The sequence below is a fragment of the Rhinatrema bivittatum genome, chromosome 12 (genome assembly GCF_901001135.1).
Source record: "Rhinatrema bivittatum chromosome 12, aRhiBiv1.1, whole genome shotgun sequence".
NCBI classification, from domain to species: domain Eukaryota; kingdom Metazoa; phylum Chordata; class Amphibia; order Gymnophiona; family Rhinatrematidae; genus Rhinatrema; species Rhinatrema bivittatum.
In genome coordinates, this window is record NC_042626.1 from 54,747,694 (window position 1) to 54,767,694 (window position 20,001).

Here is a 20,001-nt window from a genome sequence, read left to right on the forward strand (position 1 = left end):
CGAGGAGGCTGGGGAGCTTTCATCTCTTCTCTACTATTGAACTGGATTTTTTTTTTTTTTTTTGCAGTTTTGTGGGGGTTTTTTTGTTGTTGTTGGTGGTGGGGTGGGGTGGTCAAGTGGATTATTCTCTCTTTCTTTTCCCTTGCTTCTTTCCTTCCTTGCACTCGTTAATCTGGACATCTCCCCCCTTCTCTGGAGGAGTTTTGATCAGGAGCTGAGCTGCCTGATAGGTCCAGAGAAGCTTGCAAGAGAACAGCTCCTCCTTTCCCCCTGTTCAGCCGACAAACGCCTCCCTCCAACTCCCCCCACCCCAGCTGGAGATCTGAGCAGCCACTATCTGCCTTTGCGCGTCCGTAAGCATGCACGTTCAAATCCCGGGCTCCATTCTCACTTTGCCTCAAGTCTGAAGACCCTTGCCACAACCAGAGGGAAGCCCCCCTCAGCTTTCAAAGCGACTACCCACGGAAGGGCAGCGACAGGAACGAGGAGCAGCACCCCCATTGCTCTCCAAGGATTGACCGTCTTGGAGAAGCAGAGAGACCCAAGCTGGCCATTCCAGAAGAACTTCATGGTCCTGCTGTTGGGCAAAGCCGAAGTGAAGCCGAGGGAGGAGGAAGGAGGGCCCAGGCTGGCCCCCCCAAAGAAGTCCCCAAGCTGATAGCCAACTGCCTCATGCCCATCCCCGTCGGAGACTTCTCCAACCTGCCTTGGCCAACTTTGCAAGTGAAGCCCAAGGTCTACCCCGGCTACTGAAAGGGGGGGCATGTCTGCCCTGCGGAGGAAATTTGGCGAGGACTACCAGGTGGTGACCACCTCCCGGGGCAGTGCCTACACCCCCCCGGCCAAGAAGAAGAGGCAGCGCTTCGTGGACAAGAACGGCCGGTGCAACGTGCAGCACGGCAACCTGGGGGGCGAGACGAGCCGCTACCTCTCGGACCTCTTCACCACCCTGGTGGACCTCAAGTGGCGGTGGAACCTGCTGATCTTCATCCTCACCTACACCGTGGCCTGGCTGGTGATGGCCTCCATGTGGTGGATCATCGCCTACATCCGCGGGGACCTGCACCGGGCCCACGACGACAGCTACACCCCCTGCGTGGCCAACGTCTACAACTTCCCCTCCGCCTTCCTCTTCTTCATCGAGACGGAGGCCACCATCGGCTACGGCTTCAGGTACATCACGGAGAAGTGCCCCGAGGGCATCATCCTCTTCCTCTTCCAGTCCCTGCTGGGCTCCATCGTGGACGCCTTCCTCATCGGCTGCATGTTCATCAAGATGTCCCAGCCCAAGAAGCGCGCCGAGACCCTCATGTTCAGCCAGAGCGCGGTGATCTCGCAGCGCGACGGCCGCCTCTGCCTCATGTTCCGGGTGGGCAACTTGCGCAATAGCCACATGGTGTCGGCCCAGATCCGGTGCAAGCTCATCAAGGTGAGTTTGGACGCCCCTAGGAAGGGGGGGGGGGGGCGTGCACTGGAAGGCGCGAGCCCTCCAGCCCTCCTGAGCTGGCAGCTTTCCTGGAGCTTTCGTTCTCTCTAGCGCCTTGGAATTATTCTGAGTCTTTAGATGGGCAGATTCTTGTCAGGTGAATGGTGGTGCTGTTACTGGTACCGCTGTGGTTTTCTCCCCCCCCCCCCCCCCCCCTTCTTGGGTCAACAAGTGACACCGGCAAGCGATATGTAACACCTTTTTTTTTTAACCAGCAATAAGACTTAGCGAGACTTTAAGGAGGGCTTTATTATTCGTGTTTTAGGCACTCGGCAGCATTCACAAATACGGTTGCGCTCCCTCGGAGCCCAGAATCTGTACACAAAAATAATACTTAGACACCGCTTCTGTATGTGTAGGCTTAAATGACTGCTGTAACCGCGTCCCTCCAAGCTCTCGGCGCTTCCAGACGAGATGCGGTTTCTGTAATACATACCGGGGTATCAGAGGGGAAGCGCGCTATAGCCCCCACCGCTCCGAGCGAAAGAGCGGAATTGGAGACCCTTCCCCTCCAGTTCCGGACAGGGAGGGTCGCTTGCCCCCTTGGAATATTATGGAGACCTCCCCTAACAGAGGCTGAAGCCCCCCCCCGACACACGGTCCCCTGTGGATCAGCCACTCAGTCCTTCTTATGTACGGTGCAAAGCAGCGCCCCTCACCCACCCCCACCCCTGCCCTCCCCCCACCTCCCGAAACTGACTCGTCCCTTACCTCCTACGCCTGTTTAAAATGCTGAAAAAATCCCTAGGGGAGGCGGGGGAACCCAGGCGGCATTTTAGATGAGAAAACCCCCTGCCTCCCGGCTCCACGCACACATTATGCACGCAAAGCTGGCAGTTTAAAAATGCACGAAGTACAAATTGGAGGAGCTGGAGAGGGGGCTGCAGCCGAAGCTGCCGTGGCCCGGCGGATTGCTCGGAGCAGCCCCGGATCCTGGAGAGGGAGAATAACTTGCGCTGTATATTGAGGGGGAGGAACCCGGCGGTCGCGGCTGCCCCTCTGCCTCTTTGCAGCCTCGGTGGTTCTGGGGCAATAACTCGGGGGGTTCCGCCTTTATCCTAAGCCCAAAACTCCATCCCTGTCATCAGTTGGAAAGAAGCTGAGGGAGGCTTCCTGGAGCTGAGCGGCTGAGCTCGTATATACCGCTCCTGAGCTGGGGTAGACCGCCGGGTTATCCTTTCCTGTTATTATAATTCTAAATATTGCCATGTTTCATCTTGAAAGCTTCTTAGAAAAAAAAAAAAGGCAATTGAAAAATTGTTGTTTTCCTATCATGCGGCCCTGAGCAGGCTGCTTGGATGAGAAGGTGTTGGCTACAATACTTTCTATTAATATTTCCATCCGAGGAAGGAACTGTCAGAGAGGATGAAAGGTGCACTTGTCTGCCATCCTTGGACGGAATCCCAGTTGCCGAAGAGGTTAATTAGCCTTGCTCGACTTTGCCCCCCCCCCCCCCTTTAATTAACAGAATCTGGCAGCTATCTAATCTTTGGAGGTTGACAGTTGTCATCATCTCTTGCCTTTTCGTGGTTACCACCGACCCAGGCAATATTAAGTTAGCCGTTTTACGGAGGAGATCTTTAAAGGAAACTCCTCATTCTGTAAAGCAGCCATCTTCACAGAGGGACTGCAATTTACACCAATTCGCACCCCCCGTGGTTGCTGGCGCACCCCTCTTATGTTAGAGATTTTTTAAGTATTGCTTTACATTTGACTCAGAACCAGTTGCGCTCATTCCCTGTGCTCCGCAAAAGCCACCAATGGTATTGTTGCATAGGTTTTGAAACAATGGAATAAAATCAAGGGGAGAAAGGAAAAACCCTGCATATGCCAGGATTTGGAGTTGCAATGTTTTCCCGGTTAAAAGAACAAGCTTGAGATTATTTTCAATAGGGCCAGACGCCAGGCCCATGCTTGACCCTCCCCGCTCCCCGTATGTCACCTCTGTCAAAGACTTCAAATTCTATAGTATGTGTGACCATACCTTCCGACTTATTTTCTTCTCACCAACACGTGAAGGCGTTGAAGTTTTGAGATCAAACTATGAGAGCTCTCCCCACTGGACAGCACTTTTATACAGGCATATTCCTCAGTACTGATCTTCCTTCTCAGTAGTGCTGTGGAGAATTAATCTCAGCAACTAGATTTACATAAATAGATAGAGATGGATACGTTCATCTACACTGTTTTGCGGAGCAGCTTCCAGTTGTTCACTCAGTTTGGGCACCTGGTTTCAGTAAAACTCTTGGGTGTCACAAGTCTTCATCTGCAAGCCACAAGGGGTTACCCCCTAATGTGATCCCTGTGTCCATTTATCCTGGCTGTCACAGTGATGGTCCTTGGCCAAAAGGCATGAGCCAGGACTCCCTTCGGAGCAAGTTTGCTCTACATCAGCCAGTAGGTGTCACTGCAGAACTGAAGCTGAAGCTCCTTCCACTCAGAGGCTGTGGCTTTTGTCTCCACAGATATCCTTTTTCCCGGCAGGTCCGGAAATGAACCGGGTCCTCCTGCATGGAAGCTCGTAGCAGGGTTGCCGGGCTATCAAGTCAGCCTTAGATGTACTTTGTAGAAATTATTTTGCCTACCTGAAGCCTAATTTCCTTCCCTGGATGCTTCTTGCTCTGCTATTGGGAAAAAATTACAGGTCTTACAGCTTGCAGATGAGTTTACTTGGAGATAGAAAAGCTTGCTATCTACAAGACTCTTCTGCAATTTCAAGATATACAAAGCACCTAAAAATCAGTCTCTACCACTGAACACAAATAAGAGAAACAAATAGACCGAGAGGATCCAGAGAGAATGTCTGGGGCAGCCAGCTTCTGAAACCCAACTGGATTCCCCATGGGCTGTGGAACTTTTTCTGAAGCAACAGAAGAATATTCACAGATGATGTTGGGTTTGAACTTTGGAGAGCACTTCCAGGTCCCTTCCTCATACATGTTAAGAAGAATTGAAGAAGGGACCTAGGTGTGGCCTTGAAAGCTCACCCCCCCCCCCCCCCCCCCCCCACACACACACACACAACGTCTTTCTCTAAATTTTATGTTGCACCAAAAGCACGTGTCACAGCTGGAACAGAATCCGGATCAGCAAGGCTACAAGTGCTTCCCAACCCGAACGTAGAGAACCTGACTCGGGCAAGAGGGCGACCTTCATTCTGCGCTGCACAGGGTTAATAATCATGTCGATATACAGTATCTTAACAAATGCACACAGCATTCTCCAGCTGCGAATGATGGTGGAGAAAATCAGATAATTGTATGACAGAGAAACACCAAAGTGATGGCTTCACAAGGAACAGAAGAAAGTCAAGCTTGGCATAGGTTGTCAGGTTCATGCAGTAATCCCTGGCAATGTCTCTGACAGCTAAGAACTCTCAAGCCAATGTTAACACCAACATGAAAGACTCTCACAATAATAGGGAGCTATGTGTAGGGACAACTTGCTTCTGAACTGGACCTTAACACACTTTACAACTGACCCCCATGCAGACAGCCCTAGGGCTCGTCAGAGGTTCACACAAATGTACACTTTTTTTTTTCTGAAGGAAATTCTTGCTTTTTAAAGGGAAATTAATTGCCAGAATTAATAACAACTTCGGGCAACAACGTGAAACGTGATTTTAATCCTTTGTCATGGGCGACAGCATTCAAACAAAGCAAAGATCTTTTTTTTTATTTTTTTTTTTAACCAAAGATTTGTCATGGATGGGTATCAGTGGTTTCCTATTCGCCTGGCTCCCACTCCCGTTTTAGATCCAGGTATGATGCCAGTGGACAGGTACAAATGTCAAATGTTTTCCATCGGAAAGAAACCAGTAGAACTAGGGGTCACAAAATGAAACTCCAGGGAGGACGACTCAGAACTAACGTCAGAAAATATTTCTTCATGGAGAGGGTGTTGAATGCCTGGAATGCCCTTCCAGAGGAGGTGGTGAAGACGAGAACAGCAAAAGATTTCAAAGTGGCATGAGATAAACACTGAGGATCCCTAAAGGCTAAAGGATGGAAATGAAGTAAAGAGTGCATGGGGGTAACTTGCTGGGGCGGCGGTTACTGCTCTTAACCAATAAGCCTTCATACTGTTGATGCAACTGCAACATTGCTCTCCGCTTCAATGGCAGGGGGAAAAGGGGAATTTGGATTCAGATAACAATCAACAAGGGCCCCGACTTTTATGGTCTGGCGAACTGATGCGCAGACAAAAGTGAAAAATCACAGGACTGCTTCTATGGCCAAGTCCATAAGCAAAGCTCGTCAAGGAACACTATCTGAATTTTCAATAAGGCTCATCACCCAGTAAAAATGTAGTTAGTGGGAATTTTGTTATGAGTTATCATAAGGCTTGGGAATGACTGCACGGAGAGGCAGTTGTTACCCTTAAGAGAAACATGAGGGTAACCTGCATGGCGCGGCAGATACAACCATAAGAAGCTTGCTGGGCAGACTGGATGGGCCATTTTGGTCCTTTTCGGCCATCAGTTTTGTGTTACTATGTATGTTACTCTGTTACTTCTGACAGGCAGTTTGCATGTAACTGTGCTTATGTGCTTTCCTTGGGTTATCCAATCTGCCCACCTCTTGGGGTTTCTTCCTCCATTTGTTGGCTGTATTTTGGGTTCTCCTCATCTTGCAAGAATATTTTTATCTCTAATTTTAATATCTTGCAATTTTACTTTAACAAAAAAAAATTAAAATTGGACTATATGTTGTGCCCCCGGTTATCTCTGGAACAACCAGAATATGTTTGGGGTGATCAAGTTACACAGTAGCTGATCCAAGGGGCCTATATTGTTCAAAAAGCAAAATAGCTCTCCCCTCTCCTAGTTATAGGAGGGAATGGGTTTGGTCAGCATCTAAAACACTAAGACTTACCATTTTTAGGGTGTTCGTTTACAAAGTGAAAGACCAAATGCCTAATGGGTAGATCGAGTTTGTCCATCTGTCTCTGAGTCCTCAACAGACAAACCAGAAAACGGATTGAGATGCAGCAGTTGGAGAGGTTGGTTAGTTGAATGTGCTAGGTTTCAGCTTTTGCTGGCCAGGCATTCCTGTTTCTGGGCTTGAGTGTTTTTTTCAGGATGAAGCCGCTCCTGTGGACTCAGTGGTGATATACAGCCTTTACTTCCTGCCCCAAAGAGCTTATCATCTAAGGGAGGTCTTGAGGCAACAGGAGTGCTGGTGGGGGAAGTGGAATCTGAACCCCGGTTTCCCACCCATTGCTTCTGTCCGTTGGGCCACGCCTTCTCCTCATCTAATTGTTCATACCACATCCCCGTCATAGGAGGTGATCAGAGCCTCTCAGCCCTGCCGCTTAAGATTTTGTCTGGCATCAAGAACTGGGGTGAGGGAAGAAGGGATAAAGATGGGAAAAGAGATAGGGGAGGGGCTCTCTGGATCCTGAAGTCAGCACCAGCAGCTTCCACTGACACCAGCAATATCAATACAGCAAAATAACTGACCCTTTTTAATATTGCAAAATCATGTTAATATGGATTCTAGAGCTCTTTTCACCTGAACAAGACCCGCAGTGTTTTAGGATTGTTGTCAAATGCATGAGCTTGGGGATTAACCCCGAAAGTAATGCTTCCAGAAAGCAATCCGGCCACACTTGTATTTTTTTTTTTTTAACATTAAAAACTCTGTTCCAAATTTGCAACGTAGCGATGCAGCAGACCATTTCCAGCCAGTTAGACCTGAGCGAGTTCACAGAATCAGTTGCTTTGACGGAGGTCCAAGCCTTGTCACGTTTAAAGGAGAAACTCTGCAACCAGGATTCAAACACCCCAGGTCCTTTGTTGATACTATATGTGACCTTAGGCAAATCACTTTATCTAATATTACCTCGTACCAACTTAAATTGGTAGCTCTTTGGGGCTTATTATACTGGAATTTTAATACTGCTGTAAGTTGCCTTGAGCATCCTTTGGAAAACCAAGCTAAAAATCCAAATTAATTTAAAAACCTGTTTAAACAGAATGGCATTTATGTGTGTTATGAAATGCCTTGTTCAGGGCTGGCTTAACCATTACGCAGACTAGGCGATCACCTAGGGTGGCAACCTCTGGAAGGCGGCAAATTGCAGCTGTGGTCAAAGCAAAACAATAGGTCACACAAAGAATCAGCAGTGCTTTAAATTGCTTCATCTTCACATCTGTCTGTGTGCAATTATACTATCTTGTCAGGCAAAGCTTTTCCCCATGGCTTTGTTTATTTTTGTGTTTTAGGCTTTATGATTTTTAATGAGGTTTTGTTGCTTTGAGTTTATGCCTCTGACAAGACCTTGCGTTTGTAGTTTTCAGTTCTGTGCTCTTACTAGGAGAGAAGAGGGGAGGGGGAAGAGAGGCTTAAATTCCCCCTGGAAAGGAGGAGCATAAAAAAGTAAGAGCTATTAATTCATGGACTCCTCTTTTTCTCTTCCCTCTGCCAGCCTCAGTCATTGGAGATGGAAGTGTTGTTTAATAAACTATAGCACTTCTCCTATAAAGTCTCCTCTTTCTGTTTTAATGACCCCCATAAACTTTTATCCAGCCACACCTTCTAACTCAGAGACTTTACAGGAGATGGGGTGCAGCCTTGTGAATGATGAAAAGCCTGACAGCCCAGGAGGGAAGGGTGAGACACAGAGAGGGAACAAGGGAGGGGAAGAAAGGGAGAAGGGGGAGTGGGGCACATGGGAAGCAAGCCACAGGAGAAGGCAGGAAGCTACAAAGGATAGAGAGGAGAGGGGTATCGGGGAGCCATGGCTGAGAAAGGTGGAGGATCAGAAGAGGGCCACGGGGAGGGAAGGAAGATGGAGAGGAGAACCACAGGGTAGTGAGAAGAGCAAGACAGTGGGGGGAGAGGGACAGAATGACTTAAGAAGCATGGGAGTGGGGAAGAGCAGAGGAGAGGGAATGGCAAATGGAGCACAAGGGTGTGTGTGTGTGCGACAGAGAGTGTACGATGAGGGAGAAGAGACTGCCAATGGGCATAAGAGAGATAAAGAGAGGTGGAAGGCAGAGGGAGAGTAAGAGGAGAGGGGCAGGCAATTAGTTGGGGAGTAAGAGAAGCATGGCTGGTTATGCGTGTAATGCCAGAAATGGAGGTTTGGGGTGGCGAGATGGAGGAATAAGACGGAGATAGAGAGGTGCAATGAAAGAGAATAAGAGGTATGAAATTTTGATGGATGGATGAAGCAGAAAAAAGAAAAAGGGAGGGAGAGCTGGAGAGTAATAGAAAGAAACATAATGTGGAAAGAAAAACAGGGAAATGGGTCAGGAGGAATCAGAAGATGAAAGCAGAGGAGAGACAACAGTACGATGTGGGGGGTGAGAGACTGATGTGCACGGTCCGGGAGAGAGACCTCGGGGCGGTGGTGTCTGGGGATCTGAAGGTGGCGAAGCAATGTGTCAAGGCAGGGGCTATGGTCAGAGGGATGCCGGGCTGCACAGAGAGAGGCATAACCAGCAGGAAAAGGGAGGTGATGATGCCCCTGTACAGGTCCTTGGTGAGGCCTCACACGGAGCACTGTGTTCAGTTCTGGAGCCCGCATCTCAAAAGGACAGAGACAGGATGGAGGCGGTGCAGAGAAGGGTGACTTATGAGATGAGACTGGAGGAGAGAAGAGGCAGGGGAGATATATCTGAAAGGTATTAATGATGCACAAGAATCAAACCTTTTATGATGAAAAAGAAGCTGTAGAACTAGGAGTCATGCTAAGAAACTGCAAGTGGGCAGACTCAGGACCAATGCCAGGAAATATTTCTTCATGGAAGGGGTGGGGGATGCATGGAAAAGCCTCCCGAGTGAGGTGACGAAGTGAAGAATGACAGTCTTGTAATCCAAAAGGGCATGGGAGAGACGATACCTAAGAAGGCATGGGGGTAACCTGCACAGAGCGGCAGTTGCTACCCTCAACAGAAGGCATGGGGTAACCTGCACAGAGCGGCAGTTGCTACCCTCAACAGAAGGCATGGGGTAACCTGCACAGAGCGGCAGTTGCTACCCTCAACAGAAGGCATGGGGGTAACTTGCACAGAGCGGCAGTTGTTACCCTCAACAGAAGGCATGGGGTAACCTGCACAGAGCGGCAGTTGTTACCCTCAACAGAAGGCATGGGGTAACCTGCACAGAGCGGCAGTTGCTACCCTCAACAGAAGGCATGGGGTAACCTGCACAGAGCGGCAGTTGCTACCCTCAACAGAAGGCATGGGGTAACCTGCACAGAGCGGCAGTTGTTACCCTCAACAGAAGGCATGGGGGTAACTTGCACAGAGCGGCAGTTGCTACCCTCAACAGAAGGCATGGGGGTAACTTGCACAGAGCGGCAGTTGCTACCCTCAACAGAAGGCATGGGGGTAACTTGCACAGAGCGGCAGTTGCTACCCTCAACAGAAGGCATGGGGGTAACTTGCACAGAGCAGCAGTTGCTACCCTCAACAGAAGGCATGGGGGTAACTTGCACAGAGCGGCAGTTGCTACCCTCAACAGAAGGCATGGGGTAACCTGCACAGAGTGGAAGTTACTACCCTCAACAGAAGGCATGGGGGTAACCTGCATAGAGGGGCAGTTATTACCCTCAACAGAAGGCATGGGGGTAACTTGCACAGAGCAGCAGTTGCTACCCTCAACAGAAGGCATGGGGGTAACTTGCACAGAGCGGCAGTTGCTACCCTCAACAGAAGGCATGGGGTAACCTGCACAGAGTGGAAGTTACTCCCCTCAACAGAAGGCATGGGGTAACCTGCACAGAGCAGCAGTTATTATCCTAAGTAGCTTACTGGGCAGACTGGATGGACCATTTTGGTCTTCTCCTCACTATGGAAAAGAACAAAAGGTAAAAAAATATTTTTATGTTCAATTTACATATCTGATTATGTGACTTTGGAAAGTTTGTAATTATCTTGTGTTTGGTTTTAATTCTAGCTGCAGTGCCTCTCACTGACAGTGTTTTCCTCTTGTTAGCCCCTATGCCCTGTAATTTTGGGAGGGATGGGGGTTTGTGCACCCCGTCTCTCTTTGCAAACTTGGGCTCTCTGAACGTGCATTCCGCAGGTTCTTCTCAGGGCTGGCGCGGGCGCAGGTGGCAAGCTGCAAGGCGAAGGGCTGGTGACATCGCTTTCTGCTGCCATCTCTTCCCAGAAAACAAAGCCAGAAACCAAAATGTGTTTTCAGGCTGCTGATAGGGATATTTTAGCTTTGGGAAAGGGTAACTCCTCTATCTTTGTTTATTGCTCAGTACAGGAGGAAATGCATTTCTGTTGTTTGTTTGGGGGGGGGGGGGGATCCAGGGTTGCTCTGCATGTAGAGTCAGGCTTTTTGGGGTTTCCAGTTCAGATTTTACAAAATAACTTCATAAATGATGGCAGATAAAGACCAAAATAGCCCCACTCGGTCTGCCCAGCAGTGAGTGATCCACGAACAAACTCTCACGTGGAATCTGACAGGCACCCCCCCCCCCCCCGTGTGGCTTTTAGGGCTGAGGTGGCGCGCTGTGCAGGTTACCCCATTGCTCCACTACCATTCTCTTGGTACTAAGGATCCTAAAAGGATTTTTAGGTGCAAGCAGTTTCATTATCAAAGTCATGGGGGGAGAGGTCAGCAGCCCAAAAGTGAATGCGGTGGGAGGAGGAAAGGTCACAGAGCTGAAGGTTCACCTAGGCTGCCTCATATGCTCGTGCCGGCCGCCCGGCCCCGTGCACGTTTGTTAATATATTCATGAGCTCTGTTCAATCCACCCTCACCGCCCCTGAGTCACATAAACACTCCTCAGTCCTCATTAGCGCTCATGAGGCGCAAACCCAATGAAAACGGACAACATCATCACGGGTTGGATGTGTATACAGGGCTGAAAGAGAGGATTCCCAGGCGTTGCTATTCCTTGCCCCAAAGAGCTTACAGTTAGCGTGAGTTTAAGAGCAGGGAGATTAAGGGACTTGCTCAAGGTCACACAAGGAGTGAAGGATAGGGGAATATAACTGGGGCACAGTGGAGGAGGAGGGGGGGGGGGTGTCCTCCGGCTTCACAGTTCTGCCCTGACCCAGACATTTAGAACAACAATCCTGGACGGGGGGGGGGGTGCTCATCCGGATCCAGTCCTGCTTTTGCCTCATGCATGGACTTGCAGTTCGGATGTTCTCAGGGGAAATCAATGGGGGGGGATTAGGACTGGGTCAGCCTGTTCGGTTGACCTGGGGTGAAAGGCGACCCCTACTCCTGGGTCTAACTGCTTTGCTTTTTGGCTCTGTGCAAACCATTGTTTCTGTAGCACACAGCCCCTCACTCCCATTTATGTTCTGCTGGCTTTGTTCTGCATGCAGTGAACGCACGCTAGGCGCGCCGGCGCGCCTAAATCCGAGAGGATTTACACGCGCAGGGCTTTTAAAATCTAGTCCACAACGTGCATTTTTGGACACTAGTAGTCCAGTCTGTGGGAGAAATCCCAGCTCTCCAGTTTGCTCTGCCTCCTTATGCACTTATCCTTTCACCTGGGATTCCTCCGAGGCGCTTTTCTTAAGCTGCGTGGAGCTGCTCCGGCTAATTGACAGTCAGGTAAGTACAATTTGAGGTGTTATTCCTCGGAGGGAGCTCTCTCTTTGCCTCGCTAATGAAGTAATTATTCAAGTGTTCAGAGGGATATGGCAGCCGTAATTGATAGCGCCCCCTGGATGCACACACATAACAGCCACTGCACACTTCTCCCCCACCTCCTGGGATTTACATCCGGAGGGAGGTCTGAGCCTGAAGCCTTCTGCAGACCAGAGTGCCTTTGTCAAGAATGCTAATTATTATCATCATTATTATTATTATTGTTCTCATATGCTCTCTGGGAATACAGCACCCAGGGCTTCCCAACCTTTTCCAGCCCCACCTGCCTTAACAAAAATGGTGTGTGGCACTCCAGCCTTCCCGGAGCAGGGAGTGCGGGCATGGAGAGGACTCGTATGGCCAGAAGAAGAGCTAGGAAAGCCCGTCCAGTCTCTCTCCCAAGATTTAGAACAAAGGGAGAGAGGAGGTGGAGACGCTCGTAAACCTGGCCCGGTCAGGAGGGGAGAAGTTGCTGTGGGAGGGGCAGGCGGCTTCCACTGAAAGCGAACTGCACTCACCCCCTCCCCATCTGGCTCAGCCTGGAGATAAGACAGAGGGTGGAAAAAGGAGGGGAGGGGGGGCTGCTGTGTTTAATGTGTGGGCGGCACCAGACGGGGCCCAGAGCTCTCCACGCCCTGCCCGCTGCCCATCAATTCCCACACTCGGGGGTTCATGCCGCAGCTAGGAAGAAGGGGCATGCGCGATTGCACAGACGCTCGGAGACTGCGTGCAGCCCCCACGCACGTTGATGAAGAGCCACCAGCCGGTGTCTCCTGTCGCTGTGAGGGGGCTGAGAGCAGAGACCCAGGTGCTGGCCCGGATCTGAGCATCGGGCAGGAGGTGACTCTTCCGTGGCATCACCTCATCAGCCGTCCGAAGGCAGCGCCAGGGTGCCGTGGCTCGCCGCGTGGGAAACACCGCTCTGCACCTGTGAAATGAAATCCAAAGAAAGTTCAGCGACCGCCAGCCAGCCCGAATCGGGGAGGGCAGGAAGGGGAACCCCGGACGTGCGCGTCACATTCCTCCCTTCCTTCCCAAGGAGCTCCTGCCAAGCCCGGCTTCCCCCCGCCCAGCTCCACTTGACCTCCAGGCGCAGACCCAGCTGTCTGGCTCTTGGTTCTGCTTCCCATCGGTCGCCCCAGTTTGTCCAGCCCAGGCGGCCAGGGACTCAAGAGCTGGCTTCTCACTGCATCTGCCGGCAGATAACCCTCGGCAGGGCTGGTGTTTCCGTTAGGCGAACCGAGAGGTTGCCTAGAGCGCCAAAATGTGGGCGGCGGCGAAAATCCCACCAGTGCGGGGCCCGGAGGGGGCTGTGCCTGAGCCCAACACCGTCAAAGAAGGGCGCGCGCCGTGCCGGAGCTCCACTGCCGCTGGTAGGAGGGAGCCCTGTGCTGAAGCTGCCGCCAATAGATAAGTTAGGGGAGGAGAATTCATGGCCCAAGGGCGCTAAATGCTCTTGCACCCAACTCTGCCCTTCTGGTGCTTGTCCCAGGCTTCCTAACAGTCCGCTTTTTGCCTCCATCACCTTCCCTGGAGGCTGATCCACGCATGCAGCAGTCTATCTGTGAAGAAGGAAGATTTCTCCATGCTGCTCCCTTTCAAGCCAGGATCAGGATCTCTTTGTTCTAAAACGTCCTTTTCATGGAGAGTTGCTTTGTCCCGCCAGTGTCGGCATATTTAGGACCTTAGGTCTAACACCCCAGACCTTGCACCCTGGGCCTGCCTCTGCTGTGTCTCTAATCTCTCAGGATCTGAACACAGTCCGGGGGGGGGGGGGGGTCTCACCGGGGATTTTTCCAGGGGTAACAGTACCTTCCTGTCTGTCTCGATGAAGTAGGCCTTATGATGCCCACTCGGGGAAGGCATGAAAGTCAAGGAACACCCAGCTGTGGCCTGCTGGCTTGTGAAATGGGCTAAGTGGCAGACATGCCAGGGTTTACATCCCATGTCTTCCACTAACATTCCTTGAGACCCTCGGCAAGCCCCCTTTTATTTCTGGGGACTATAAGCCCTTTGGGACAGGGGATTATTATACCTGAGTCCTAATAATGCTGTGAGCTGCCTTGAGCAGCCTCTGGGAAAGAAAGGACTCAAAGTATGAAAATGTAATAATTATTATGTCATAGGCGTGGGACACAGAGCGGAGCTCCTTCAGGTTAAAGAGAGTAACAAAGCAGGAGTGAATATATGGCCCCTATAAATAACCCCCCCCCCACTAAAAACTTCAGCTTCAACTGCTTGTTTAATCCTTTGCACTGTTTTTAAGAGTCGCTGTCACTTGAACTTGAAAGCGTGGAGGGGCGGGGGACACAGAAAGAAGGAGTGAGATGCTGTCACCCATCGCTGGGGCTTTTAATCCCCACCAGCAGCCCGTGCCCCCTTGCAATGCCGCTGCCTTCTCCTTGCTTTGGAAATGTGGCTGCTGCCTGCCGGCCGGTGTCTGCAGCACTGTGGCGGCCTCCGGATAAAAATACAAGGCCGAGCAATTTCAAAACTAAATGTGGCCTTCTCAAGGGCTGTAGCACCGAGTGCTTCCTGAGGCCAATGGGGAGCTTCCCTAAGTCCTGGCTTTATTGTGTTCTCCTTTGGTCTTATTCCTAGATTCTCCTTTCTTTTGCTTTCGCCATTATGTTTTAATCCACATATGTTTTAATGCTTTGGTATAAATTGCATTTCCTGATTTCAGCTGTTTGTGCTGTATTCAGACTTTGGGCGTCTCAGGTGCTGCGGTATCCTCCCTTGAAGTCTCTCTTCAGCTGTAATGCATTTATGCTTTGGGTTTCTCAGGGCACTGCTGTCTTTTGTCGTGAGGTCTCCCTTCAGCTGGCCATGCTGCATTCATACTTGTGGGCATCTTGAGCTGTGGCCTTCTCCTTCCATGAGGTCTCTCTTCAGCAATCCATGCTGTATTCATTCCCGGGGTCTCTCAGGGTGTTACAGTCTGCTCCTCTTCCTTTCTCCATCTATCCTCCACACAAAGCAGGGGAGGACCTTGACTGGAAGAGAACAGTGGCCATCAATGAGCATGGGGGGAGGGTGAGGGGAGGTCGCAGGGGAGGGAAGAGGCCTGTGAACTAGCAGGTGCTCACAGGCCTTACACTAGCCCTAGCCCTCCGAAAGAGTTTCTTGTATAACCGGAAGCCCACACAGGAGGAGAAGATGGGGCCACAGCACGGCCTGCGAGGGCACTCGCTAACTGCTGCCAGCGCTTTCCCCAGTTTGTTTGCATGGGGGTCAGGAGACAGGACTGTAGTGCAGGGAGAGGAGCTGAGGGGAGGGAGAAAGGAGCTTAGGTCCTGGGGTGGGGGGGCCCCTAGAGCTGTTTTAGGACGCTACATAATACATAACTGCTTAATCTGGTTGTGCCAGGCATCAGCTCTGGGTTATCAGACAGGACTCCATCACCTTCTCCTTGAAGACATCTTATTTGCATAAAAGGGTTCCATGCACCAGTCCCTGATGTCACAGCTGACAGCGGCAGTCGGAAATAATGAAAATCTGCTGCGTTCTCACAGGCTTTTTTTCCCCTCTCCCATTTTGCTCTCCATTCCCAAGCTGCAGAGTCAATCCAGACCTGGAGAAGGAAAGGGTTTCCATCAAACCAAGGAGCAAAAGATTAAATAAACAGTCACCGTATCAAATGCAGTGAGAGACAAAAAGGGAAAATACACTTAGCACACCCAGTCCTAAGGCTGGAAATGGGATTTTATTTACTGGAAGAGGGGGTGGGGTGAGACTTCAAAAACACCCGTTTAAGGGTCACTTTGGAATGTGAGTACAGGTAGGCAAATGCAGGGGAATGGGAGGGTTCCTTGAAGAGAGACTGGTGAGAAGAGGTAAGGGGGGGAGGGGCAGAGGTTTTGAAAGTGATAGAATGAAGGGCCTTGCATTTGCTTCTCTTTCTAGGAAATGATCTTTTCTGTTTTTCAAATATTTCCGACCCTGCTTCTGATCTGGATGGTTTTCACTCAGGTCCTCTTACTTCTGCTCTTCCTTCTTTGGCCTGGGAGTTCCCTACTATTTACTGGAGAGTAAGTTCGGCCACTGTTGATTTCTTGCTTCTGACTTCACGCCTTTGTTGCTTTTCTGAGCTCCTCAGGGGGTTGGCAAGGGAGGTGCCAGTTGAGTGAAGAGTGTCGTCAGGCAAGAAGAAGGCTTTAGTTAATGAAAAGCTGAACTAATAATTACTTTTCTGAGGCCACCTTGAGGGCGCGCTGTCTGCATCGGTACAGAACCGGGCTCGCACGGGCTCTCCAGACAGATGTCGGCGATTCAGATCCACGGTGGCCCGTGGGCGGCATCCGGCACAGACCGGCGTGGAGGACGGTGCATCCTGCTGCTGGTAGCCTGGACCTTACCGATTTCAGGATCTTGTATTTTTTATTTAATAGACGGGGAAGGGTCAGTGGTCAGTGGGATTTTCTAAGGACAGCACAATTTCCTGACGCATCAGCAGCACCAATACAAGAAAACCCAAATGGGTTTCTGATTCCACAGAGGAATGTAATTCTTTTTTTTTTTTTTTTCTCGGCCCAGTAGTTCCACCTTGCTCCTTTTTCTTCCAGCTGAGCCTTAACGCCTGACTACCAGTTCCCAGTCTGCTCATTGCAGCGGGGGTGGTGAGGCCAGGAGTCACGCGCCAGATGTCGCCCTTAACAATGACCACGACTCCCTCCTCTTCCCCAGCGGCTGTGAGCGCTGTTTCTCCAGCATCCCCAGGGCCCCATACCGTCCCCAGCCCTCTGGCCAGCCTATTTGCATCAAACAGTACAGTGGTTTTGTGCAGACGTTCATGGATGTCCCTGCTGCAGGTAAACGGACCAGCCCAGCCCAGTCTGTGCACCAAGTAATATTTCAAACAGGGCACGTGATGAAGAGGGGCTCTGCATCTTCTAGACCATGCAGTCTTTCAGTTGCCCTCTCCTAGATTCTCTGAACTTCCGGGAGCAGCCGTGGTAGCATGAAAATGCACCTTTCACATCTGATTGGGCCATGTTGGCTCTGATGTCACAGATGACATCACACATTCACTGCTTAAGCCAATCAGACCCCCATGCCACATATGGGCGTTTGTGCTGCTTTTCCAAAAATGGCTGCTCCTAGGAAGCACAAGGGAATTAAAGATTTTGAAGAAGAATGGAATTCTTAATGTAATATGTGCCTAACAGAGGCCAGAGTCGCTGCTTTGTGGGATGTACCCAGATTTTGTTGGTGTCTCTGAATCCGCTGGAGCCCTAGTGATTCTGGGTCTTGGTGGAACTCCCTTCAGAGTCAGCCGCCGGTTGAAGGCTTCATCTTCCTCCGGTGTCCCTGACGTTTGCAAATCATGACTGGGGCTTGGCGAAATGCCAGGTGACAGCTGACGGTCTTCCTGCACCCCCCCCCTCCCCATCCCCCTCCGTCTGGGTACCATGTAGGCAAGAAGCAGCTGCTATTAGCTTGGACTGTTTGCACGTTGCCAGGCTCCTTGTGCAGCTGTCCATGGTTGTTAAGGTGGCACAGCAGCTCAGAAGTGCACCTGCCTAGGAACATCTGTCTCAGGGTGGTGAAGCAGATGCCGGGAATGCCCCCGCCATGTGGAACTGCCTAGCAACCTCGCCTAGCCGGACCGCGCTGTCACGCAGAACCAGGCTATGAAGGGAGGGTGCGGGTGGTGGTTGTTATGCACACAAGGACTCAGCTGGAGGCTCTCCCTGTTCAGGGAGGAGCGCGCCCGGCTCACTCACAGCTGCGGTTCTGCTGGGAGTTACGTTGTGACAGCAGCTGGCTACAGTTATTGGCAATGTAACTGCTTCACCGGGGGACACCTATAGATTTAGAACAATTTAAGAAAATATATATTTTTTCCAGTCAAGGCATAATTTAGCTGTGGAATTTGTTGCCTGGTCAATGATGACAATGCAGCTGAATTAAAAAAAAAAAGGTGCGGAAAAGTTTCTAGAGGGCAGATCCATTACTAGCCAGGCAGGTTTAAGGATAGCCACCTCTTACTTTTGGGAGGGACCAACATGGAAGGAATCTCCCCCATTAGCATCTGCCTGGTTATTTTCTAGTCACCCGGATTGGTCCCTGTCGGAGAAGGATGCAGGTTCACCGGCTCATTGGCAGGCCCGGTGCTACCAGGTGTGCAAACTGTGCAATCGCACAGAGGGGCGCACACGCGAGGGCGGCGAATGGGCCCCAGCAGGAGCAGCAAGAAGACCGTGCGGCCGCTGATGGACTCCATCCCACCGGTAGTGGAAGAAGACCGAGTCCCAGGCTGCTGTCGGTGGACCCCCTCCCACCTGCTCCAGAAGAAGAGAGAGATCCATACGCCGGTTAAAGAAGAGGGAGCTCGTTTTGGGGCTCTTCCTTGTATGCTGGCCGGTAACCCCTTGTGGTGCTGGCACTTCCTGTATGCTCATCTCGTGCATCACTAATCGAGCGTACAAGCAGTGATAACACTGGAGCCAATGAAATACGGCGCGCTCAGCCTAGCATAATGCAATAATGGGATTAGCGCGTCCAAAATGCGCATCCAAACCAGTGCATAGCGAATAGTGCTCATCACATGTAAAATATCCCTGTGCAGAATGTCACCCGGAGCTGGTGTTAAGTGCTCACCCACTCCAATCTGCCACAAAAAAAGTAAAAAATACTGCTTTTTCTGTGGTCTCCCCTCATAGCATCGTTAATTGAGCGTTTTCCTAACCGGTGCACAGCCACGTCTCCTGGGCGCCCGATGTCCTTTTTCGTGCGGCAGCTCATCGGGCGCCCAGGAAAGGCGGATATGCACGGGTTGAAAAGACATGCCCCCAGTTTTGATGCACATTTTTTTTGCGCTTGATATTGCGTCAGCTCCACTGTGAGGGGTGAGTACCGCTGTACTAGCCAGCGTCTGAGGAGGAGCTGCAGGAAGGGTGTCAGCTGCAGTGCAGGCAATCTTATCCTCTTCCAAGGAGTAAGGCACGGGTGATGTTGGCGGCAGCAGCAGCAGCAGCAGTAGAAGAGAAATAAGAGACCCATGGACCCTACCTGCAGAGGTTGCTTGTATGTGTGAATGGTAGTTTGGATGGGGGGGGGAGGGGGGATAGGTGTGTGTGTGTGTGGTGTGTGTATGTGAAAGGGAGCCTGTCTGGTGGGGGTTAGGTGTGTTTGTGTGAATGGGAGCCTGCCTGGGGAGGGATGGGTGTGTGTGCGTGTGTGGGTGTGTGTGTGTGTATGATTGTAAGCCTCCCTGCCTGGGATGGGGGTGGAGGTGAGAATGGGAGCCTGATGGGTATGTGTGTGTGTGTGTGTGTGAATGGAAGCCTCCCTGCCTGGGATGAGGGTGGGGGTGGAGGTGAGAATGGGAGCCTGATGGGTATGTGTGTGTGTGTGTGTGTGAATGGAAGCCTCCCTGCCTGGGATGGGGGTGGGGGTGAGAATGGGAGCGAGAATGGGAGCCTGATGGGTATGTGTGTGTGTGTGTGTGTGTGTGAATGGAAGCCTCCCTGCCTGGGATGAGGGTGAGGGGTGGGGGTGAGAATGGGAGCCTGACGTGTATGTGTGTGTGTGTGTGTGTGTGTGTGAATGGAAGTCTCCCTGCCTGGGGTGGGGATGAGGGTGAGAATGGGAGCCTGATGTGTATGTGTGTGTGTGTATGTGTGTGTGTGAATGGAAGCCTCCCTGCCTGGGATGAGGGTAAGGGTGGGGGTGAGAATGGGAGCCTGACGTGTATATGTGTGTGTGTGTGTGTGTGTGTGTATGTATATGTGTGTGAATGGGAACCTGTCTAGTGGGGATCGGTGTGTGTGAATGGGAACTGGCATAGAGATATGTGTGTGTGTCAATAGGCGCCTGCCTTGGAGGGGTTTGTCAAAAAAATGTATACTACCCCCACCAATCCACCACAAGCTGAGTGACTGGAAATCAAATTTATCAGGTATGTGAAGCGTGGATTTTTCCCTTCTTGTTCTAATTATTGTG

General features: G+C 51.0%; 1 protein-coding gene across 1 annotated transcript in view; it reads left to right on the plus strand.

Moving 5' to 3' along the window:
- Positions 1–321: 321 nt before the first annotated feature.
- LOC115074445 (G protein-activated inward rectifier potassium channel 1-like) overlaps positions 322–20,001 on the plus strand; it is a 57,591-nt gene continuing 37,911 nt past the window's right edge. The window contains exon 1 of the mRNA XM_029573908.1: positions 322–1,429. Coding sequence (XP_029429768.1) covers positions 764–1,429 — 666 coding nt within the window. The 5' untranslated portion in view covers positions 322–763. The remainder of the gene's footprint in view (positions 1,430–20,001) is intronic.